We start from the raw sequence: 24,459 nt of genomic DNA, 5'->3' as shown, positions 1-24,459 counted from the left end.
CTTCAGATCCCTTATTATTGACTAAGGCCTTACGTTCTCACTGAGAATAGAGCCCAGGTACAAAGATGACCAGCCCCAGTCTCATCCCATTAGGCACATGTCTCTCCAAATGAGTCTGTAGAATACGCTGCCTGGCTATTCATAGACGTGTAAACTACTGTTTCAGTGTTATGCGTCCTCCTCTATTGCTGGGTACACAAACAATAACAGCCTATTCTTGCCATCTGCAATTGTAGCTCCCATGGTAAAGGTCTGGCTGGAGTCCAGCCCAAATTCCCATGTTGTATAGCAGGGTGTGTCTACATAGTTTCATAGGGAAACACTGGCCAGGAGCCTTTATTAGAGCATCCCTCCAACAAGTCTGTAATTTGGCCGGTGCAAAGGTAGTGTTCAGAAAACAGTGCAGAATTGAGCCCAAAATAGTCATGCCACTGCTAGACCAAACTCCCACTGAAGTACAATTGACTTGGATGGCCGCAGGACCAAGCCCCAAACACAGTTTGCAAGGCTTCCAACCTCCGTTGTTGCGGAGAGCAAAGTTCCAAGTGCTTTGTTTGGCCCTTGCAGGTGGTAGCATACTCGACGCCTTCCAAGCCATGAAACAGGAGAGGAGATTTAAGAATAAACACAGTTTACAGGCTGCTGCTTATAGATTATTCCACATCTACATCCTTATCTCCGTTTAGCACAACACTTACAATCTGTAAGGGGTTTCTCTGTAGATGGTCACAGCCAGCATGCAGTATAAAATATGACTGGGCCAGAATGGTTTAAATGAGCCAGCCATGTGCGAAAGAGTGAAGAATCAGGCCTCAAATATTAGGATGTATTTCAAACGATATTTTTCCACCTTTGTAATTGCCCGATTCATAAATCAGCATTGTGACTGGAGGAAGCCTGGTTTTGATCTCTGGGCTTTTGCTTGGTGGGGTTACAAATGAGATAAATATAACTTCATTTTGGCAATGTTACACTTGCCAGGGATTAAGAGAGAGTGAATGATGTCTGAGATTTCTTCACTTCAGATAAACTGTACTACCGTATTTACTCCATTAAAAGACAAGGATTTTTCCCCATTGAACACTAGGGAGTGGGGGTGGGAGAAAGCCCCTAGTCTTAGAATTGAGTGGGGGTGGGGGGGACAGCCAGCTGCTACAGCTCTGGCCCCAGCTCTGACCCCAACCCAAGGTCAGGGTCAGAGGGACAGCTGCTGCCTGCCCCCTGCTGTCTCTGCACCCCTCTGCAGGCTTGGGCCTTCTCTGCGACATCTCTCCACCGTGCCGCTTCTCTTTGCTCTGCACTGGCAGGCTCTGCTAGCTCAGCCTGGAGCACAGAGCCCAGCCCTGTAGCAGTGGTGTCAGCTCTGTGCTCCTGCTACAGGCCAGACTGGAGTCATGCTCAGTGCCCCCAGGCTGCAGCAGGGACAGAGCCTGCTGGTGCTGGAGCAAAGGTAAGGGGGAGATGGAGGGGCAGGCAGGGGGTAAAGACTTGGGGGGAAGGGGTGGTGGGGACTTGAGTTTGTGGGGGGCAGAAGCAGTTTGAAGGGGGGAAAAGAAGAGGATGTGTCCCTACTGCCTCCCCCACCATCTGCCCACCACTGTCTGCCTGATTACTGACCCCTCATCACCTGTCCCAGTACTGCCCGCTCATCACCTCTTCACCTACTGCCTGAATTTAAGATGATCCTCCTATACATGGAAAATTATAATAAATGCATATATTTTCCACATATAGAATCTAATTATATGGGGGTCATCTTAAATTCAGGGTCACCTTAGATTTCAGTAAATACTTGCCTACGATGGTGAGATTATGATGTGATCTTTCAAGAAACTGCCCTGAGCTATTTGTTAAAGACTGACGGTTACTAATGGAAACTCTCTGCTTAGTTTTCACCCTTTTCCACTTCCACTGTGCTGGGCTGTTTGACCACCTCTTGATTTTCCAGCGTTATTACTCTTCAGATCATTCCAGGTTAAAAGAATCAGACTTGCCAAGAAGGGATCAGGTCATTTGTCTGTGAGGTCTGATACCCCGCTACCACACTTTGGTAGAAGGTGAAGAGCACTGATCGTGCAGTCGGTGCCACGTAGAGTTGCCAACTCTGTTTCAATCTATTTTGGGAGGTTTCGTCACACGATGTCATGATATTACAGGCGATCCCTGCTTAGCGCTCTTAATTGGGACCTAAAAAAACGAGTGTTAAGTGAAACCAAAAGTAGTTGATCACCCAAGATGGTGACCACAATTGTTTTTAATGACTTGAGATGGTGACTGGGAGCCTTATGATGAAACTCGCTGAGCACTAAGTGAAATCAGGTATCAATTTCAAATGAGCGTTATAGCAAAATAGCGTTAAGCGGGGGTTGCCTGTAATTAAGGTGCACATTTTACATCAGGAAGGCAAATGCACATGACTACTACACTTAAAAAACCCACGGGAGTGCTGTAAAAATGAGATCCATCGTTTAATATTCATCTGAATGAGTGCCTTAACGCGTAACCCCCCTCAGCAGTCTCCTGGAGATGTGCACCTCACTCCTGGAGACTCGGGGGCCAACCTGGAGGGTTGGCAACTCTAGTGCCAGGTTACGGAGGGGCTAAAATCGCTCCCCCTACTGACAGCAGCTGCATTTTCAGCTTATTTTAGTTTGGCGAACAGCTCGGCGGGGCAGACCCCGCAACGGCCTATCACAAGCTTCGCGTGGCCCTGTCCGAGGGCAGGGCTGGTGCCCGAGAGCCGGCGGCCCAGGGGCGGGGTCGGAGCGGCGGGCACCCCCGGCCCCGGCCCCGGCCCCGGGCTTCCTGCGGCGCCGCGCGTCCCCGCCGGGTGTCGCTGTTTCGCTTCCCCGCGCGGACCTGTTGCACCTGCCGCGTCCCCGCCTGCCCGCCCCGCGGTCCCCGCGCCCTGCCCATCGCCATCCCCGCGCCTGCAGGATGCCGCCGGCTCTGCGCGGGGCGGGGGGGAGCCGCTCTCCCGGGCGCGGCCCCCCTCGCGGCGCGGAGTGACCGTCACTGGCACGCCCGCCCGCCCGCCCCCGAGCCGAGCCGAGCCGAGCCGCGCCGCGCCGGGGCATCCTCCGGGCGGGGTCCGACGCCGGCCGGCCGACGAGGACCCCCCAGCGCCGCCGCCGCCGCCGCAAGTTTGGGCAAGCGGCGCGCGAGGCGGGGCAGGCGGGGCGGGCGGGGCGGGGGCGCCGAGCCGCGCTCATCCGCGCCCCGGTCACGTCCGCGCGTGGGGCCGGGGGCCGGGGAGCGGCGCCATGCGCGCCCGGCGCCGCTGAGCCCCCGCACCATGGCGTACATCCAGGTAGGGGGCGCGGGATCCCCGTCGGGGCTGGGGCGGAGGCACCCGCCTCCCCTTTCCCAGCTCGTCCCGCGGGGAGCCGGGGCGGCGGCGGGCGCACGGGACACTCGCGGGGCCCCACGCCCCCGCGCCCCGCCGAGATGGCCTACGTGCAGGTAGGGCGGGGGCTGCCCGCGGGACCCCGGGGACGGGGTCGGGGGTGGCCGCAGGGATGCTGCCTGGCTGGACGGGGCAGGGCGCGCGCAGCATCCTGCCCTGTCCTGGCGGTGGGGATGGGGGTGGCCCTTCAGTCGCTTTTGCCATCAGAACCGGTCCTGCTAATTGCCAAGGCGGGTGGGGACGGTTAGGCGGTGAGCGAGGGGCCTGACTGAACCTGCAGGACAGCAGCTGGGGTGCCCCCTTCTCCACTCCAGGTGGGTCCCGCAGCCCAGCCCCCGGGTGGATAGGATCATGCGTATGGGGTCCCATGTGAGACTGAAATGGGCACCAAACACTGGCAAAGGGGACTGCCCCATGAGCCCTCTCAGTGCCAGGATCCCATCCCCTTCCCCCTGCAAACTGCTTCAAAACAGCTGCGGGAGCACAAGCCCCTGAAAGCCAGACACGGTTAGAAACGTCCTTCAAAGGAGCCGTGTGACCCTCACTGGCGAGTGGCCTGGAGCCCCCAAGGTGGCTGGGACATGCCACGGTGGAGCGAGGGCTTGACTGCGTGGGGAGGTTTCTGTGCAGGAAGATGCCGGCATCCATTCACAGTGCGATGGTTACCTCACATTGACTGCCTGTGAAAGTGGAGGACTCGGTGAAGTGTTTGTGGGCGAAGGGGGGCTGGTGCAGATTTACTGCTGTGTGCTCCACTAACTTTGCTGTGTGGGCAAGGTTTGGGAGCGGAGGGGGCTCTTGTGAGCTGAGTGCCATTTGAAATGCTAACATTGTAGACCAGGCCCTTGGAACAGTCATTTGGTCTGGTTCAGAGGTTGAGTTTGGATGCCTATGGTTTTCCAGTTAAATGCTTGTGGGAGATGTCAGTCAGGACTCTGGATTCTTACCCTGGTGCTCCCACTGCCTCTCTGGTTTGTGCCTTGTGTAGTTGAATTATTTTGCCTTGCTAAGTGTGTAGGTCACCCTTTCTCGATTGCTGACCGCAGTGCACTGACCTGCCTCACAGGCCTGGCCTCAGAGTGAGCCATTTTGTCAGTTGAGTTGTTTGAGATCCTGAGATGACAGGTTTTGTGGGTGTCCAATGCCCAGTGAGGACTGTAAGAAGATTTTCCACTGATTTTGCTAGACTAAAATCAGGCTTTGGGTGAATATGGTATATTATCATCTCTAGTTTCAAAGATGTGTGCCTGGCTTAGGAGCATCAGTTCCATTAACCTCCAACAGGACCTGCACGTTAACAAGGTGCTTCTGAAAAAGTCACCTGTGCTGTTCTTTGCTGTCTATCTCTGATATCAAGGGAGTAGTGATGGGATGCTATTAGTCCTCCCAAAAAAACTCTGGGTCTCATGTGATTTGTGGGAGTCAAAGAGCAGCTGAGCACACCAGTGTCCTAAAGAGATTGCAAAGGTCATGATGACAGTAACACCCTGAACTATGGCAGGTCCTGGAAGCCATGGTAGCAATGAACAGCAGGCAGCAATCTCAGCTACCGCTCATTTACAAGGAGTTGTTTTATGACAGGACTTCATTTGTGGCACAGTGACTCACAAATGGATTGTGCACATGAGTTGAGCAGATGGTCCTGACTGTGTTTCCTCAGCAGATCTAGTACAATAAACTTAAGTTCAGCAGTGTTTGATGTGGCATTCCTTTTGCAGTCCCCGGAGCCTCGCCCCTTCTCTCTGGACATGCTGTGGCAGGTCCAGTCTGCCCACGTGTGCTGGAGCATTGGTGTTCTTCATTTCCAGCTGGGCTTGACCAGCACCGTCTGCCCATCACACTATTCTCATCTTATGTCGTTTTCCAGCCTCTCCCCCTGTCCTCTGAGTGACACGGACAAAGACAGCTGTTCACGTTTGGGTTTTTTTTTTTTTCGTGGATCTGTGCATTCATCTGTACATAGCACTGGCTGTTTATTTTCCTCTTCTTGGCTGTGACATTTGGCCCTTCTTTTTTGGGTCATCAATCCTATATTTCTAGCCAGGGCTTCTGAGGGAATTTAGGTGGGCTTATAGATGCAGTGGACTCCTGTTCCTTCATTATGGTGAATGTAGGTAGCTTTGCTCATGCTGCTGGAATTGCTGACAGCCCAGAGACATGCAGTATTTTGAAGCCGATACTGGTGGTTTTCTCCATTTACTGGGCACATGCAGCCAGTAGGGCTGTTAGGTGCATGTCTGCCCATTACTATTTCCCTCTGCTGCACCTCCTGCTTCTAGTGGTACATCCATGGAGTTGACTGCATGACACGGCATGAACCCAGTGGACTAGTTCTAAGGCAGTTTAAGTATTTTGGGTGCAGCCTTGACATAATCTGTAACCATTATTACCACAGTTTAGTGCACAGATCAGGCCCCGTGGCTTTTTAAATGATTTATCTTGGGTATAGCCATATCAAAGCACAAGGTTTTCCTGTTTCTCAGCTCTGGTTTCAAACAGAAACTGTTATTTTCACTAAGAGACAGTTTCTGAGAAACTGAAGATGGACATGATGTTACAGAGTTTTCTGTAGAAAGTTTTTTGTTACAAGTGATATACTCAAGTACCTTTTAAGAAAGTTTGCCATAGTCTGTACCTTGTATACCAGTGTTTCTCAACCTGTCGGTTGTAAGAATATATGAAAAGTTGCAAACAAAGTTTAAAAATGAATCAACACACTTAAAAAATGGATTCTCCTTTAAAGGAGAAAAATGTGGGAAACTGGCTTTTTCTTTGCAGGCTGGCAGAGGTCCAGCTTGTGGGGGCTGCTTGGGACTTCTTCCCCGCCCCACACACGGGTGTGCGGGCAGGGAGCAGTGGGTCAGGAGTGAGGGGCACTAGGTCAGGACTGGCCATCACTGTTTACAAATGGGTCCTGGTACAAAAAAGGTTGAGAACCACTTCTGTAAAAAACAGAGACATTAGAATTTGAATTTATATTTAACAGGAGGAGAGGGAGGAGCAGTCTACTGAAGATCTCCCTTTACATATGTGGTGGAGACAGCAGAGGAAATACAGCAGAAATCCCAAATCTTGTCTTTTTAAAATAAAATGTTGGTGAATTTTGTACACATGAAAGTAAAAGTGCTGATACCTTTAGTTTTCACAAGAACAGCACAAGCTGATCATAGTCACCTAAGAGTGGGAGGATAGTCTTGCAATTAAAACACCAGTATAGCACTTTGGGGACTCTTCCTAGCTCTCTCATTGACTTCCTGTGTGACCTTTGGAAAATCACTTTAGCCAGATTGTTAATGGATTTTTAAATATTATTTTAATTACAGTTGAATCTTGACCAAGATGTAACTCTAGGACTTGGATGTGATTTACAACTGTCACAGGAAATTGCGGTTGAATTGAAGTTGTTCCCAGGTAGCCATGAGAAATATGGTCACACATCCTGTCCCCTTAATTGGTAGCTTCCCTTTTCTTAAACAGTGAGCAAGTTTGCTGAGACTCTTCCAGGGAAAGGTGAGTGACAGGAGTCTGGAGGGGAGAAAGGGGCAGGGAGGAAATCAGTGCCCTGTTTGGACAGCCTTTTGCCTTACCTGAAATTATTTAGGGCAAACTCTGGAAATAGCATTACGTTGCTTAAAATTAAAGCTCATCCTCAGGCTGGCAGGTGTCAGGCAGGTCACTTAGAGTTATTTGAACATTGCTAAACTGGTTTTGTCTTTTTCATTTTATTCCCCTTCGCTTCATCACGGATATCTAAAAGGACAGTTGGAACCAATAAATGAGGTGAGTTAATCTGATGATTCATTCCCTGTTCTCTTTCTGTCCAAGAAGATGGTCTTGAACGTTCTGAATCTTTTCTAATGTCCTAGATAGATATGGATTACCAGATTCCTGGGTTTGTTTATAGAAAAACCATGGCGAGGGGGAAGGAGTAAATTTCATCTGTTTAAAATGGATGTGGAAAAACATCTCCTTGATGTAGTAAGTATGTAGCCCTTTGTGTCTGTCTTTGCAGCCCTGTGTTCCTAGGAGGGAACCTGCCCAAGTTTCTGCCTGGTGATACAGTACTGCAGACCTGACACATTTCACAAATTTTTAGTGAACTAAAAAAAAAAAAAAATCTCCAATTTGTGGTTTATTAGGGTTCATTGTATTCTGGCAGGGGCATCAAGCTCACCTTGTGCTCTGGGCTAGATTGGGGCCGTAGGGCTCCTAGCAGGCCAGATTTCTTCCAGGACACAGGATGGTGGCATCGGGGCAAGTGGCTGCAAGCTGGGTGGGCATTTGTAGCAGTACGTAGCCATGCATCACACATCCCTTGCTCACTTTTCTGCTGGCATGCGGCAGGCCATGCCCACTACTAACCATGCCTCCTAGTCTAATGGTAGCCCAGCAGGCCTTATGGAGCTCTCTGCAGGCTGTATGTTTGACATCCTTGCATTATGGGATTCACCTGAAAAGGGAGCCAGATTGAGAGACTGTCAGTCCTATGCACTGTTCTGCGAGCCTTCCCACAGCCCCCAAGAAGGGGACAGGGATGGGTGGAAAAGGGATGGAGCTCTGGTACTTATTCCCTCTCCTCTCACTCCAATCAGACCTTGCCTGGTATGGACAGAAGGGGGTTGCTTCCTTTTGCTTGCATTGGCCAACAGCAAGTCTCTGCTGTCCTGGAGCAAGGAAGGGAGAAGAGGAAAGAAATTGTAGCTCCTTTAAACATTTCCATTGGGATGTTATTGGTGTAATGCAACAGTGCAACACCCCTTACGCTTGCTATGTGGAGGGTTATGTATCTATAATATAGTCTGTATGTAGCCAACCACCAGCACCGCTGATGGTTACTGCTGTTACTGTGCCAAATTGGGCTATCCAGGTCATTTCTGCCCAGGGCAAGTAACTTGCTTGTTACTAAAATCAGTAGGGTGTCTTTTACCCCTGCAAATTAATCACTGTGGTAAGGAGCAGGCACGCAGATTTGTGTCTAGGCTGATGCATCTTTATGACCAATTTATAAGGCTGCAATACTGTGCATTTATGTGGAGTGTATGACATCACCTGCTGACATATCATCAGTATTAAAGTGTATCCAGACTTGTGCTAGTTTTATTCAACTTTAAAATGCCTTGCAGAATAAAATTGGGATTTTTGCTAACCTGCTATTTTTACTTCTCCCTGCTGTACATTTGCTTTTGTATTTGTTTATTTGTTGATGCAGGTGAATACGTCTGTTTCCACTCCAGCATATTGTTCTGCGTTCATGTTCTGTAAATCACTCACTTGCTAACATACATAATAAGATATCGTACAAAAGCAAATACCTGCAGTGAATGTTTATTTCCCTGCCTAGTTATGGCTTTAGTGAGACTGGGCCAATAACTGTGTGGCACTTGTCTGTTTATATAAATGGAATAAATGTAGTTCCTAATGTTCTGTTGTAGACACAAAAATGTAAATACAGCTGAGTATTATTTCTTGCTAGTGATCAACTGGTTGTAATCTTGTTCTTTGGTTTCCAATGGCCTCAGGGTCTGCTCGCTAGAATCTCGGATCTCTTGCTGTGCAGATGGACTTGTAGAAATTGTTGTCAGAAGTGTTTCGACTGCAGCTGTTGTCAGTCGAGTGAGGATGAAGTTGAAATCCTGGGACCTTTTCCGGCTCAGACACCAGCCTGGCTGTAAGTTTAGATGTGCATTTTAAGGAAACAGTTATCTTCAGTTGATAACAGTGTGACAGAAGTAAAAGTATTTTAGCAATGTGAGGACATAAACTTGCCATAGCATAAACTTAAATACTTTCCAGATACAGAAGATGCCATACACCTGCTTAATGGTACCCCTAAAATAAGAGTGAAAAGGAAGGAATGTGCTTTAGGAAGGAAAATGCTGTGTGTAGCTAGGATCCTGCAGATCCTTTTAATACAGGTAGTCTTTGAAATAGAGCTGCGTTAGTCCTTAAAGGCAGACATTTTCTTGCAAACCAGAACAGTAAGTTGGTAATTGGTCCAACGTTCTGTCTTGCAGAGGGCAAGACGTTTCATTTAAACCTTATATCATCTCTAAAGCAGACTGTATTGTTTTGAGCCCTTTTAACTCTTTGAGTGCTATATCTTTCTAATTTGCTATGAAAGCAAATGTTTAAGGAGATTTAAATTAATCTGTATGTTAACTTAGTACACTGGCTGTTTTGGGTACATGGGATGCTAGCTTTTTTGGCAATGGGGAGTTATGGTCTGTTCTACAGATTACCATACTCTAAGCACCAGATAACTGTCTGGATGAAAAAGGGTGAAGACAGGACCTAAGCCTCTCATTTGTTCTGTATAAGTTTGTCACCTGCATCTGTGCAGACCCTTTTAGAAAATGATTGAAATAGCTTTTAACTTTAGCTATTTACAAGACAAATCTCTAGTCTTATGAGGACCTTGCTTGGGTGCCTTAGGCACAAACTGAACATATGCTACTCAGGGAAACTTGACCAAAATATTGACTAGGCTTCTTTTAAGAGTGAAAAAGGGGTCTTGGAATTATTGTGATGTAGCCAAAAGTAAGGGAGAGATTTTCCTAAGCTCCTAGGTGAGAGCTTTACTCTGGGATACCTACATTTTTAATGAGGCATGAGCTCCTAAGTCATTCAGGTGGTTTTTGAAAATGTCCTCTTAACCCGTAAATAGTTAACGATAATGCTATCTAGGTTTTATGGTGTGCTTTGATTGGCATCCATTTACAGAAAAGTCAGCATCATTATTGAAGCAGAGAGAGCTGAAATGACTTGGCCAGAGTCACTCAGCAGCCTGTTGACAGAGCTGGGAGTAGAGCTCTGAGTCCTAGTTCGATGTGTTCTCTGCAAGGTTGTAGGGCCTCCCATGAAAGCATGTTACTTGACAATGAAGGGTTAAACCTGCAATATGTTCAGGGACTGCAACATGTGGGGTGCCCATTAATTGCTTCCTTAATGCATCACGCTGTGCTGAGAGGCGGGGGGACAGATGGTTAGACACATGATCACTCCCATCCAGTCCTGACGGTTTCCTTGCTTTTATTTCTTGTCTGTCACATCTCCACAGTTTGCATGCAGATGCTACATAAAATGAATTCTTTTATGTTTAAAGTATGGCCTCTTCTTGCTTTATTGGCTGTTTTGCATTGGACTAGCATTATGGTACAGAAGGGTTAGATGACCTATGTAATGGTTTTTAAGCACAGTTTTTTAAGGGCCTGCTGTATGCCTAGAAACTGATTTACCTGCTGCTAATGGAAATTGGAAATAAAATCACTGCTAAATAAGGAAACGGTTTGTGCAAGAGAACACCATGATGCGGGCGTTTTATTGGACACAGAAAGCTATGCTGCAGGAGCAATTGAATACTTGTCCCCAAGCAGCCATGCTCGTCATCAGGAGGACATAGAGGAGTTCTGGAAGTGGGCACGTAGGGGGAATATAACTACTGGAGACTAGAAGTGGCAGGTCCTTTGGCAGTAACTGACACTGCCTGATCTGGCCATAGTTTTTGTGCAGTGGTCAAACTACTTCCTCTGCCTCTATTTCTTTCTGGGCACTTAAACACAGGCAAGAAGCTAGACAAGGTTGTCCTATAATTCTAGGACCGTCTGAAGCCCAGGACTTCGCAGCATGCAGAGAATATTGACCTCTCATGGACTCCTGAAGTGCTGCCTCCAGCCGGTGTTGTTGATCCACACCAGTTCTGCTCCCCATACAATTCTTTGGAGCTAATTTTTCGAATGAGTTACCAATGAAAAAAAGTTGTGTGAAACAACTAATGGGTCAAAGATTGCAAACCTTTTTGATGCTGTGGTGCATTTGCTCATGCCAGCAGTCCTATTGGGAAATATTCATGAATATTTTTGCTAATACCAAAATTTAAAGTATGCCATTTAAAGAAGAGGGGCAGCAAACTTCTGCACTTGCTCAAATTGGCTGCTGTCTCCTATTACACTAAATAGGGCCAAACCCAAGACACCTACAGCTAAGATGGCAGCTCTTGTGGCCACTCTCCATCTGTAGCTGGGGCAGGAGACAATGAGAGAGCAGAGCAATGTTCAGTGGTGGCTGTGGGGACAGAGAGGGAAACAGGGATCTGAGGAATATGCTGGTGGGGAGGGCAGATAGTGACTGGAAGAAAATGGGGATATTCTGGGGGAATGTGAATACATAGATGACTAGGGTATGAGAGAGACAGTGTGCTGGGGGAGAACATTGGAAAGATGGAAAGGATAGACATGGGAAGAGGAGTTCCTTCCCTAGTAGCTAATGGGAAGGCCACACTTTTGTGCATGCGGTTAAGGTAGAAATGATCATGCAGACAAGTAATGACTCAACACTGAGAAGAGAAAACAGAAATCAACTGTTTTCATTAGTGTAATATCAGGGTTAGTATGTTGGGAAGGGAAGGAGAATACCTGATATTTGAATGCTTGGAACTAGCAGCACTGTACTGCTTAGGGAGGCATGTGAGTAAGAGTTGGGAATGAGGCTCAAAATGAGGTATTTTAATGGATAAGTTATTTTAAAATCACTCAGAGGGCCAGTTAACACTAATTGATTGTGCCTAGGAGCTGTTCAGATACTGTGGTGGACCATAATAAAAAAAACTTATGGAAGATGAATTTTAAAAGATCCTCATGCTGCCTTTAGATACATGCACTGAATTTGGGGAGCAGTTCAATGTACTGGATTTCTCCTCAGTTACTGAGAGTAATTAAAAATAAATAAGGACTCCTAATTCTTCTGTGCACCCAGTAATCCTATCGATGTAATTTAGGGTGTGATTGGTTTTTGTTTTTTTTTTTCTCCCTGAACCTATTCACGGTCTCCACATATCAGTTAACAAATTTGTTAATGTCTACATTTATTAGTCCAGTGGTTTTCAAACTTCCTAAAGTCACGGGACCCTTTCATATCACTTCTGCTGCTGTGGAACTCCTACCCCTATCCTGAAGACTGACATGGAGCCTGGTAACCCGGCTTGGCAGAGCTCACTGTGCAAGGCCTGCTCTGTCATTACCCCAGTCTCGTTAGAGAACCCCTGATGACCTACTGTGGAACCCCAAGGTTGCACGCGATGATGCAGTTTGGAAACCACAGTATTAGTTCATCTCTGCAGTGACCTGCTAACATCTATGAGAATCCAAGTATGCTGGGAATGCAAGATTGGGCTCCAGGGTTGCCAATTTAAGTTCTCTTCTATAGACGATTGATTTTTCTTGCTCCCTGAATTTTTGCAGTACCTTATCATGGCAGCTTAAAAAAAAATTGTCTTGCTGAAACAAATCTAATTATATTGACCTGCACACATGGTAAGTCCTTATTGTCATTCCATAATGATTGTTTGCTTCCTAGCCTTGGCAAAAAATTGGCAGGGAACTGGGGTACTTGTCAGCTATGCATGTTATGAAATACCCAACATAAAAACTCCAAGATAAATGCTGTGTGTTCTGTGAGATTAAATTGAAATTAGAGCTCAATTCTTCTTCTCAAAGGTTCTGATTAAACAAGAACAGAGCTATTCTAAACAGAGCCAAAGTTTATTTGAGTAAAAATGATTGTGGCTCAGTAGCAATTTCCTTACTAAAGGTCATCTGTATGTTATTAACTCACTATTATATTTGTCTGTTGTAGAACATCCTTAATGCTTTTTTATCCCCTCCTGATTCTCTTTCTTGCTCTTGCTTTCTCCCCATTCTGTGTGCTTGCTTCTCAGACAGAATTATAAGCACTATGACCCCAATGCTACATTTGGACACTCTGACCTGCACTGAGACCTGAACGAGCGATTTTTATGTCTCTAAGTTTATATCCACTTGCAATATTTGAACAACTTTAACAGTCTGCACCTATTTTTGAAAACTAGTCCCTTGTTCCCTTAACATATGCTTTAAATTTGATAGATATTTTTCCCAGGGGTTGTGAAGCTTGGGACTTTTCAGATTTGTAAGCACTGCTGCACATTTCCTGATTTCTCTATTCCTGAGTTAGGGCTAGGGATAGCTTCAGATCTGGAATTCCTTCTGTGGTTGGCATTTGATCTGGTGTTGCCTGCTTCTTATCACTCTAATACAGTCACAGTTTTGAGGCAAATGACTCCATGTATTCAGTTTCTATCTACCACAGCCAGAAATACAGAAAGAAGGAATTGGGAGCAAGCGTAATGATCATCTCTGTTTATTTGCTGAACTTTGGCTGCTATCTGTTAATATTTTTCTGAGTCCTCATTGTCTTGTGGCTTAACCAAAATGTGTACAGGCACTCCTCACTTAACGACCGAGTTCCGTTCCTGCGACTAGGTCGTTAAGCGAATTGGTCGATAAGCGAGGAGCCGCCCCTTGATACTGCGTGCCTTGGCTTGAAATGCCACGCTGCCGTTTCCACAATACGTTTCGTACAATACCAGCTGCTCGGAGAGCTGGTCGTAAGTCCGCGCAGTCATTAAACAGGTAGGTCGTTAAGTGAGGAGTACCTGTATTTAATCTTTGGTGTTTACTGTATGTCATACAGTACTGTTTAGTTCCCTGACTTGAGCGGGGTAATGCCAGGCCTTCACTGGTGTAACTGAAATCAGAATCTTTACTTTGCAGTCGGTGTCTTCATTACTGTGGGCTCTTGCTCTTCTCTGAGCTGAACCATTGAGATTTTGATTTGTTGCTTCATGTGAGCCCTTGCAGCTAGCGGGAGGTTCATGGTTTTCATTGAACTATTTTATGTAGAAATATTAAATTGCAATGTAAATTGTGCATGGATTTTTGTATTGTATTCTTATGAACCTTTGGGCATTTTGAGCCTTCTTGCAGGCTGTGCACCTCACTGATGCCTTCTTATTTAAATTCTATCAAAAAAATGTAGCTGAATTGTGTCCTCCCAGGGACACTTAATTGTACGAAAGTGGATAATGAAACAGACAGGAAGTTTTAAAAGAAGGTATGTCCATAAATCATATTTTACTGTCTCAAATACTCAAACCTTAATGATGAATTTACAACAATATTTTTTAATGAGAGAGAAGTTTTTTGTTGGATGTGAAAAGATCACTCATAGTTATTTTCCATGTAGGTTTGTTTCCAATGAGCCATAGTTTCAGAACATAACCATAAATATACACCACTAATTAACCTTACACATTTTCACCAGATAGATGGCCAGAGTGCTAATGGCCCAGGGCATACATGTTTGAAATATATAAGCATACCTGTGTAGATGTGTGTTAAATTGCATTGCTGATACAAGTCAGTTTTTTTGCTTGTATGCTTCTGTCCAAAGGAGAGAACAGTGGACTCTGTAGAGGACTGAAGTCTGATATCCAGTCTTCTGTTTTCCAATGGGAACTAAAGAATGAATTGTAGTACCCAGGTTTCTGTTTAGAAAATCGGAAATAGGGCTTTTGCTTCTATATGTGATGTATACAGTACTCTTACTGGACTCATACATCCCATGGCCTGTCCTTGTAACAGGATAAGCAATCAGAATGAGGAAAAAGATGGAGACTCTGATAACACCACCAGCGAGCCACCTCCAACTCCGCAGGATACTTCCCCTGACAGGAGGCGGTCATCATCAGATACTTCACGGTCCACTTATAGCCTTACAAGGAGGATTTCAAGTAAGACTATTATGAATGCAGTGTCAGTGTAATTTTTTGTGTAAATCAAAGCTTGGGTTAGTGACTGGTCTTCTACCTTTTACATAGAAAATCTGGTCACGCCTAAGGTTTGATTTGCATTTGACTACAATTTAACAGTTCATTGGTTTGATTGATTAAAATCCTGTGTTATTCCACAAGTGGAAAAGGGTAAAAGGAGCCAGGCTTATGTTTTAACAAAATGCAAAGGATGACTGTGGCAATCACACACCAAAAAATGGGCAGACGTGAAAATCTATTTGATGTTCATACCTACATTTCAGTAAAAAGAGCTCCAGTCATGGGCCACAGTCTTATTGTGCAGTTGAGCAAGCACAGAACAAGAACAGCCCATGCTCCAGAGAGCTGGCCATCTACATGAGGCCATGATGACGTCTTTCCAGCTGCTGACATTGCTGTTTGTTTATTTCTCTTGTTTAGGTCTAGAATCGAGAAGGCCAAGTTCTCCACTAATTGACATTAAACCTATTGAGTTTGGAATTATAGGAGCTAAAAAAGAAATAGTTCAGCCAACTATCCTGAGAAAAACCTATGCCCCAGATGACTACTTTAGAAAATTTGAACCAAGACTTTATTCCCTCGATTCTAACAGTGATGATGTGGACTCCTTGACAGACGAGGAAATCTTATCAAAGTATCAACTGGGCATGCTGCATTTTAGCACACAGTATGATCTGTTGCATAATTATCTAATAGTGAGGGTAATTGAGGCTAGAGATCTGCCTCCTCCAATTTCCTATGATGGCTCAAGACAAGATATGGCTCATTCTAACCCTTATGTCAAGATATGTCTCCTTCCTGATCAGAAGAACTCCAAGCAGACAGGAGTAAAACGCAAAACACAGAACCCAGTGTTTGAGGAGAGATACACATTTGAAATCCCATTTTTAGAAGCCCAGAGAAGAACTCTGCTTTTAACCATAGTGGATTTTGACAAATTCTCACGCCATTGTGTCATTGGCAAAGTGTCGATGCCATTAAGCGAAGTAGACCTTGTGAAGGGTGGACACTGGTGGAAGGCCCTTGTTCCCAGTTCTCAGGTAATGGAATTTATCAGAGGTTTGTTGCCACTATGTTCTTACTCTGTATGATTCCTTTTCCTTTAAGGAGTTAACTAAAGTGCTAAATAGAGCTGTTGTCACCCAAGAAGCACAGTATCCCTTGGACTGAAAAGACACTGGCCATGTTTTGGGTATCATTCATACCTGTGTTACTCTGGTACACATTCAGGAGCCCCCGCCCCCACTTTTTTTTTTATCAGGCTGACCATTTTGGCTGCAAAGGAACATCTGCAGCCAATGGAGAGAACAGAAAAACCTCACAGCATATATAATAGAAACTGCCACAAGTTGCTTTGTGAATTGGCAGCTTCCAGGAAGACCTTTTCTGTAGATACAGCTAGTGGATGTGCAAATCCTTGTATTTGTGTGAGGATAAATCCTTCTCCGCAGTGGGTTGTGCTCACTGCCAGTGACTGTAGAGAAGCTTTCCATCCTGGAAGATGAACGCTCTTTTGACTATCAACAGACCCCTGCTTCTGCATGGAGTCTTTGGCCATTGATACCTCTTTGTTATGAATAGATACCCAGAAGACCAGCCCCCTTTAAGAAATGTTGGATATCCTACCTGTTATAGAGTTATTCTTGGTGTGTTTCTGGAAAGACTGATGGAGAAATATATGCCCCAAATTAATAGGAAGCATGGGATTTATTTTCACTGCATTTTTGAGAGAAGTTAAACATGCAGTATAGGGAATCTGATAGCAAGGATATTTTGCATGTGTATATGTTTAGATCTTGACAGAGGGCCAGGTCATGCTGTGTGATGTACTGAGTGAAAAGGGCAGGTAGGTTCTTTCCATATCCCCTTGTGAGCAGCCGTGCAGGGCTGGATCTCTCTCTTCCCATTCCTCACAAGAGTGTTGGGGAAAAACACCTGGCCAGTGCAACAACCCAAGTATGGCAGTAGGATGTAAAAGTATTCCCCAGCACCCCAGTTAGCAAATATGCTGCAGCCACCAGCACATGCTAGACAAGGTGCATGGTACCCTGATAAAAAAAGGGAAGCAAATGACAATACATTACTAGAACTCGTTTTGGACCTAACTGCCTTGCATTGCTCTGTTCTCATCTAAATTGCTTAGCTCCATGTGGTAAGGACAGGAGTTTGCCTTGAGTAAAAGACACCTGTTCAGAATCAGTGTGATATGTTTAGACCTCACCAATTGTGGGATTGCAATTAGTCAGTCCTAGGTTTTCAGTTTTTCATACAGCTCTGTCTGATCTCTCTCTGGTGGCTAACAGCTTCTTACCAGAAGGCCAGGTTAGCCCTGGTGAAGAAATCAGTCATTTGCTGATCTCTCTTACACTGGTGCACATCTGAGTCAATTCTGTTGACTTGTAGGAGATTGCTTCTGACTTACACTGTTGCAGGCAAGGTCAGAAAGCTGGGGCTTGAGTTCAGAAAGTTGCCATGTCTGTATACAGAATTCCAAAGCTGCTGATTCTCCCTTGTGTCCCCACCCCATCTGAGCACAGGGGTCAGAAAGTGTCTGCTGCTGTCTTTGCCATGAATGTATATGTCTGTAGGTGATTATGCAAGGGGTCTATTGTATTTCAGTGTTGGTTAGAAGTCTACCACAGACTCCTGTTACTTGTATTAGAAGGTGGTCCTGTTGATACACATGGGCTAAGTTTGTCCCATGTAGGGCTGGATTTGAGGAACTTCCCCCACCCGTGAATCTCAGTGCAATGGCTGAGTTTTGTTTTTGAATTGATCAACCAAGTTCTCAACATAATGGCCTCAACTGAAGTGAAGTAGGTACAGGTATGGCCAGGATTGTGTCCTCTCTGTTCTTTGAAGGGTGTAGGAAAGTCTGCTCTGACCCATGCTCTGTTACTGTTTCTGGAGGCCCTTACACTCACCTGGTGTTGATTGCCAACACTCTGCCTTCGCCGTGTTTTCCTCCCACTCTGCCCAGATGTATGTAGCAGAACAGAGTAGAGGGCAACTGTGAATCAGTCTTCTGTGGCCTGGACCATGCACATCCCTGACTATAGAGCAGTACTTTCACATGTGTTATGTTAAGAGCAAGTAGGGCATGTACTGCTCTCACCAAGGCCATTGATACCACTGAGGCTATTGGGGCGGGGGAACAGAATTAGTGTTGGAAAACATCTGTTATTGGCAGATTGGTAATTAAGGTTACTTCTATTTAGGGGCTTGCATCTGGATATTTGTGTTAAAAAATCTGAGTTAAACCACAGCAGTGCTGGGCATCTGAAATTTCTCCAGGCCTCTCTATGTGCTGGTAAGGGAGGGAAAGCTGCACTGCGCTGATTCCAAGTTCTGTAGCTTCCATTAAGTTGGATCATTGTCCAGGCAGATCAGGCCTACTCTGGGGACATTTCAACTTTAACATCAGTCCAGAATCTGCTTTACCTTATTTTCTTCCTCTCTTCACCAGGCTGTGCCACAGTCCTTTGGAGAGGCAGCACAGAATCCATCTCGGTGTCCTTATTCAGTAACTGTCTGGTTTGTGTGCATGTTTCTAAGTCTTCTACTGTGGAAAAGACCATTCAGGGTGTAAGAGGCAGGTCATCTGTTCCGTACAGGATACGTTTTAATTCTGTAACACTGTTGTGCTGGTTAAGTACCATGTTCATCTTTCCGATGGAGTTTTGGAGAGGCTTCTCATGGTTAGTTTGTTCCAGCAAATGTCTTCATGTTCTCAGATTGGATGCACCTTGAGTCCTTCAGAATCAAGGGCTGCCTGAGTTTTACTGCATCAGTCTGTCTCAGTGGAGAACCCTTTTTCTTTTAAGTAATGACAGTTGAAATGTGACATGGAGTTAAATAAGAGACATTGCCTGCTCCTAACTAAATGGAGGGTTAAATAAAGAGCAGCTGTCAGGGGAATTAAGACTATGCTGCATTTTTTGCTCATTAGATTCAGCAAGTCTTTGTGATCTTAGTCTTTGGGGAAGAAAGACAATGCTGTTGGAGTACATATGGCCTACCAGTCCTACCAGTGTTGTGCCTGGGGTTGGGAGAGAGACCAGGAACAGCTGCTGTCTGTGTTGGGAACTGCCATGCAGGGCTGCTGCTGTTCTGAATGTCACTGGGTCTTTTCATCAGGCCTTATTCAGTCCCGGATAGGGTTTGCATACAGCACTGATAGCAGTGCACATTGACATTTCTGATATTTAAAAAACAAGCAGAGTAAATCTCCTTCCTAAACCAAACCAAATTTTACAGGCCTTTTTATACCCATAGAAAAAACAGAAAAGGCATGTACCAATTAAATCCTTTGTAGATTGCTTTAAAAGGAGGAAGGAAAGAATTGGTGTTCTGGTTCTGAGTCCCTCTTTTCTTCCTCACCCTTTCTCCCCGGGCCACAGCACAATGACAGACTGAGGTCTGTAGAAAATGGTTGTGAAACATCTGCAGTCTAAGTAGAAAGGACAGGAAGGTATGTGGTATCTTGTCTTTGATTTTTCTCAGTGAGAAGAGCCTCGAATGAGTAAACCCTATTAATTTTTAAAAACTATGTATTAATATTTTATAGTAAAAAAAATGCAGTTGTATGGATTTTTTTATAAGCTCCATCCTCAGGATGACAAAAATTGCTGTTTAAAAAACATGATTTTGCTTTTATCTTCCACCCACCTTCACTTTAATATCTCTGAATCTGAAACCCAGAATAAGGTATCCTAAGACTTCTTTTCAGGATAACAATGCAAAACAGCAGTACTATGGTGCAGATCCTTAACCGAGGTAAGTTTTCAGAGCACCATTGACTTCAGTAGATCTCAGAACTCATACCTGCTGGCATCTTTCCCAGGTGATTAAACCAATCAAAAAACTCTGTGGTGAGAAAATACTAAAGTGGTCGGTCCCCTTAGCAGAGAGAGAGAGAAAAATGATCAGGCCATAGACAAGATATGTAAAGATAGGAAGTAAGAAGTGTAATTTAAAAATAGGCAGGAACTTGATGAGCTGCAGAGAAACGGAAAGTTGGTCCAGATGGCAGGAGCTGCAGAAGAGAGAAGGTTTTCTCCTGAGTAGCGGTGAGTGGGAAGAGATGATGAGAGTTGTAAATGAGCAAAGAACGTGGGTGTAAAATGCTATCAGACCAGAATGGCACCTGCTTTGCCCTTACTTGGCTCAGATGCACATGACTATTACCCTGTACTATGCTGGGCACAAAGGCTCTGAGGTGGTGTAAGGTGAAGCAAGCCTATGGATGGTGTTGTTAAATCTGAGTCCTGGAATGAACAGAGGGGCAAGCTGTGCAAAGGCTTTTAATTTTTAAGGGTGTTGGTTCAAATCCAGTCCAGATCTATAATGATGATGGCTGTTTGTTAGCCAGAAGCACGTGCAATTTCCTTAGCTCAGTTCCCAGGTGAGTGGACAGGAGTCTGCATCACAAAAACCACAATTACAGCTAACACCTTTGCTGTCAGAGGTATCCAGGAGTGAATTTGCATTGGAACTGTACTTTTCCCTTCAATTCTTAGGAGCTGTGTCTTTGGTTAGGGACTGGGGCATTGTGATACTCACCTACCTTGCATAAGTACTAAATAAATGTACAGTAACCAGAGTTACTGTACAATAGCACCAGCAGATGTCTTTTAGGTGATGCTGCTGTGCAGTAGCGTATTAGCACTGTTAGTGCTGTGATGTGCTCCTGTGCAGGAATATTTGGCTATTGTGCAGTCAGTGTTTCACGCAGATGTGCCCAGAGAGACCTATTTTACATAGGACCCTTGTGTGCTACCAAACAGGAGAGCCTCCTATGGTTTCAGCAGAAAGAGATGAATTCATGACAGGAGTAATTTAATTAAAGCTCCCCATCTCTGTCAATTCAAATGGCAGCAACTTGAGTCCAGCCTCATTCCACTCCCTTCCTAGCATATTGCTCTCAAAACACTCCAATGGACATACGAAAATTGCCATATTGATTTTTAAGTGTTATTAATGGCATAGCAAAGTCTCAGTAATGGAGCCCTGGTTTCTCTCCTAAACTGATGATTCTGAGTCACTCATTTATTTCAGCAGCTGCTAGGTTTTGGGGCATGTTCAAAATACTGACACAGTCTCTTACATGTTCAGTTCTCAGTGACTTAGAGCCAGGAATGTGGAATCTACTTTCATGCTGATGCACAAAACACTGGATCAAACTGCGGTTTCAATAGCCTTCCTGAAGAAGTCTTTCTGATGGATTTTTCTGTGCGCTCATTTCTGTCCAACATTTCAGGATTCTCTCTGAAGGATATTACAGAAATGTGCTTTTATTTATATAGTTTTACAGTTATACACTTCACAGCCAAATACAGGGGGGTAACGTACATTTCCAAGGGATGGTGTTGGCTGGTCCCTAGACCCCAAATTGAAAAGCCTGGGAATTGTGCAGTTAAGAATGAATGTAGTAGTAATCACAAGTCTTCCAAAAGGCATGCCGGAAGTGGTACAGATAAAAATCCCAGAACTAGCTTATAAGTTACATCACCAGTTTCAATTTCCCTCTCTTTTCCAAGTCTGTATCACCACTGAGATCAAATATAAGCAACAGTTTGTGTTTACTTTTGAGCTAGAAATCAAAATTAGCATTTCAGAGTGCTGCTGAAAGACTGAATCTCTTGTAAAACATCCAATCAGAGCAGAGTGCAAAATTCAGGGCAAGAAACCCATTAGACTCTCAGCGAGCCCTTAGACATAAGCATCATGAGTACCAAACATGAGCACCTCTCAAAGTTAAAAGTAAAACACAGCAAGCATGTAGCAAGCATGTAGATATGGCTTAATGTCCAGAGAGGCAAAAGGAGTTTCTAACTTGAAATAATTGAGTTGTCCACTCCCCCTAAAGTTAAGAATCTACTTAAGGATATTGCTGAATTGAGGCCAAAGTACTGAGTATCTTACCAGGTTAACACCTTTCACCTACAATGTGAAAGGTATGCGCATAAAGTCCTAAGTGAATGCAGAGTCCTTTAGAGTTCAGACAGACATGACAATTTTTGGCCCATCTGGCCACACAAAATGGTCTATAGCCGTGACCAAACACAAGTGCATGGCTGCAGACTGCTTCAAAAATGGCAGATCAGGTGAAAATCTGAACCCTTATTACACTAGGGGTCACATGAAGACATTTCAAAACAGGGTGTCTTCTGTAACTTTTGTCTGCACTGTTTCCTACCCTCGAGCTGTTTTCAGAACAGGAGAGGGGACAGGGAGTCTGGGGTTTTTTCAGCCCCCACTGGTGGGTGGGACGAGTGTGCTAGAGTTCCCCATTCTCCCCCGCCTGAAGGTGGAGGAGCTCAATTCACCCTCCAGTGCTGGCTGAGGAGCACCTAGAACACGCTCCCTCTCCTCCCTTTCCCCTTCCCATTCTGAAACAGGGACAGGCTGGAAGAGAGGAGGGGCTGTTGCTGGAGGAAGCCTGCTGCAGGCTCCCACCCAGCAGCTAGATTCCCCTCCCCTCCTGGAACAAACAGTGAACTTCTGTTTGGTCTGGGGGATCGTTGTAACTCAGAACGCTTCCCACAAAGCATTCTCGGTTACAGTGGGGAGTTGCACTTCTGTCTCCACCCTAGTGATCAACAGAACAGGTAGGTGACAGAGAATGGAGACAGAGGAAATAGGGTAAAACCAGGGAGACAAGAGTCACATTGCTGAATAATGATTCATGCTGAAATATTGCAACAAAGCATAACTTAAGAGCTGATTAAAGGAGGAGCAGGAGAGTTCCTGCCTTTCAGTTGCAGGAACTGTGCACAGACCTTGGTATGTTATGGCTTGGAGTTCAAGTTCATTATGGTGGATTGGTTCTATGAACTAGTGAGGGGTCCTTTTTCTACTCAGACTTTTCCTTTCATATAGTAGTGATCTGATGCCAGATAAGGGTGCCTCCTCCCAACCTGGGACCAGGAAACTGTCACACAAGAGGCAGAGTAGGCTGGTGTTAGTGGATGAGTCCCTCTAGGCAAGGGATTTAACTCTTATTAAATAGGGGTGGGATTTCTGCAGTTAAATTCTTGCATGTTCATTGGTGGTACACTAGTACTAAGAATACTGGGGATGCACAGCAACTACTGCACTGTAGATTAATTTTAAAGCACCATTTTCTAGCACTCACAGATACAGGCACTAGAAAATAGTGCTTTGAACTACTGCACCAAAGTGCACGTGTAGACGCTGACCAGGAGCAATTTGCTCTGTCAGCCCAGGCAGCAGGGGGCCACAACAGCTGCCTGGTTAAGCCCCAAGCTCTGGAGAGCAGGGAGGAGCTGTCCCCAGCCCATGTCCCAGCTCCTGTCGAGTGCCAGGGAGATGCGAGTGCCCCTGGTCCCAGTGTTGCTCAGCTCCCGCTTCTCCCTACCACTGGGCAGGAGATGGGGCATGGGCTGGGGATCCCAGCTTATCACTGCCCTCCCTGTGGCTGAGTGTCTTGGGAGGCAAAGCAACCCTGAGCTGCAAAGGACTGTGCTCACCAAAAACTGGCCCCAGAGACTGGAGCAGGGTCCGAGGCTGCCAAGCAGGCAGACGCCTCCTTACTTTTGTTGATGACAGACTGATCCAACAAGTTCACCCCAGGCTTTTCCACCGCCTGGAAGCAAAGCAAGGGGAGAGATCAGGGCACCGCTGCTGCCACTCAGGCACGGGGCATCGCCCCAATCCAGCGCTGCTGAGCCAGGCTGTGATCCTGAGCTCCATGCAGCTGGGAGCTGCCCCCAGAGGTGGGACAGCTCTCCCCTGCAGACCAGGCCTGACCCTGGTATCCTCTGCCAGCCCAGGGCTTGTACCCATGGGATCTGGAGCTCCCCATGGCTGCTGCAAAGGCGCAGAGCAGGGCAGGAGCAGACTTGGTCTAGGCTGCTTCTGTTTGGCTCAAGTTTATTCCTTTCATGGGTGCGTATACAGACATGTGCCCCTAATGCACCTGAATTTTTTTCATAGAAAATTCAAGTGCATTAATTGCATGTGTCAACACACCCACTGTGTAGCTCACTAGCTCCCTCTGTTCCAAGTTAGAAAGGCTTGACAGATTTTAAAGAATTTAGCCTAGCAGCAGCCACAGAAGATGGGAAGCTTATCCCCAGCCAGTGCTAGAAGGAATAAGTATCTTGCCCAAAGTCATACAAGAATTCATTGGCAAAACTAGAGGGAATTTTGTAAGCTGGGTCTCAAGACTGCTTTACCTGGGTTCAATACACCTAGTGTATCAATCCATTTGCTGTTCCCAATTCCTGCTTAATTGTTATTCACACATCCGGCAATATTTAGTCATGTGCCATAGGATACTGTAGGAAGCCAATAGGAGCAGAGTGCACTAACCAGAACTTTTCTAAGGGGGGTGAATGGCATGGATAACCTTGAGTAGGAAAATCAGTTTGCAACTTCATTAGAA

At 45.7% G+C, this 24,459-nt stretch overlaps 1 protein-coding gene across 2 annotated transcripts in view; it reads left to right on the top strand.

Annotated features, from left to right (window-relative positions):
- Positions 1 to 3,222: 3,222 nt before the first annotated feature.
- SYT17 (synaptotagmin 17) overlaps positions 3,223 to 24,459 on the top strand; it is a 78,751-nt gene continuing 57,514 nt past the window's right edge. The window contains exons 1-5 of one of the 2 annotated variants that reach the window (XM_006271980.4): positions 3,223 to 3,310; positions 7,169 to 7,186; positions 8,926 to 9,074; positions 14,863 to 15,011; positions 15,471 to 16,090. In XM_006271980.4, the coding sequence (XP_006272042.2) occupies positions 3,296 to 3,310; positions 7,169 to 7,186; positions 8,926 to 9,074; positions 14,863 to 15,011; positions 15,471 to 16,090 (951 nt within the window). In that variant the 5' untranslated portion in view covers positions 3,223 to 3,295. Of the gene's footprint in view, positions 3,311 to 7,168; positions 7,187 to 7,263; positions 7,385 to 8,925; positions 9,075 to 14,862; positions 15,012 to 15,470; positions 16,091 to 24,459 lie in introns of those variants that run through there. The other variant, XM_059716253.1, reaches the window with a different exon arrangement.

The sequence above is a fragment of the Alligator mississippiensis genome, chromosome 13, assembly GCF_030867095.1.
Source record: "Alligator mississippiensis isolate rAllMis1 chromosome 13, rAllMis1, whole genome shotgun sequence".
NCBI lineage: Eukaryota > Metazoa > Chordata > Crocodylia > Alligatoridae > Alligator > Alligator mississippiensis.
Note: the sequence above shows the minus strand (reverse complement) of the source record. Positions and strands in the feature narration are given on the sequence as shown.